Source organism: Merops nubicus, unplaced genomic scaffold (assembly GCF_000691845.1).
Source record: "Merops nubicus isolate BGI_N331 unplaced genomic scaffold, ASM69184v1 scaffold45829, whole genome shotgun sequence".
NCBI lineage: Eukaryota > Metazoa > Chordata > Aves > Coraciiformes > Meropidae > Merops > Merops nubicus.
Window position 1 is genome coordinate 5,834 of NW_008632559.1, and position 209 is coordinate 6,042.

General features: G+C 65.1%; 1 protein-coding gene across 1 annotated transcript in view; it reads left to right on the top strand.

Annotated features, from left to right (window-relative positions):
- Positions 1 to 194, top strand: part of LOC103780277 (histone-lysine N-methyltransferase NSD3-like) — a gene marked incomplete at both ends in the record, with an annotated part of 6,024 nt that extends 5,830 nt beyond the window's left edge. The window contains 1 exon segment of the mRNA XM_008947940.1: positions 6 to 194. Coding sequence (XP_008946188.1) covers positions 6 to 194 — 189 coding nt within the window.
- Positions 195 to 209: the final 15 nt, after the last annotated feature.

Here is a 209-nt window from a genome sequence, read left to right on the forward strand (position 1 = left end):
AAAAGCCGAGGCCGCAGAGGGAGCGTGCTCAGTGGGATATCGGCATTGCCCACGCCGAGAAGGCGCTGAAGATGACTCGTGAGGAGAGGATAGAGCAGTACACCTTCATCTACGTCGACAAGGAGCCCGAGGAGGCGGCGGCCAAGGCCAAAAAGACTGCGGCGTCCAGGGCGGAGAGCAGGAGGAGCCGGCGGGCGCGGCCATCCCCG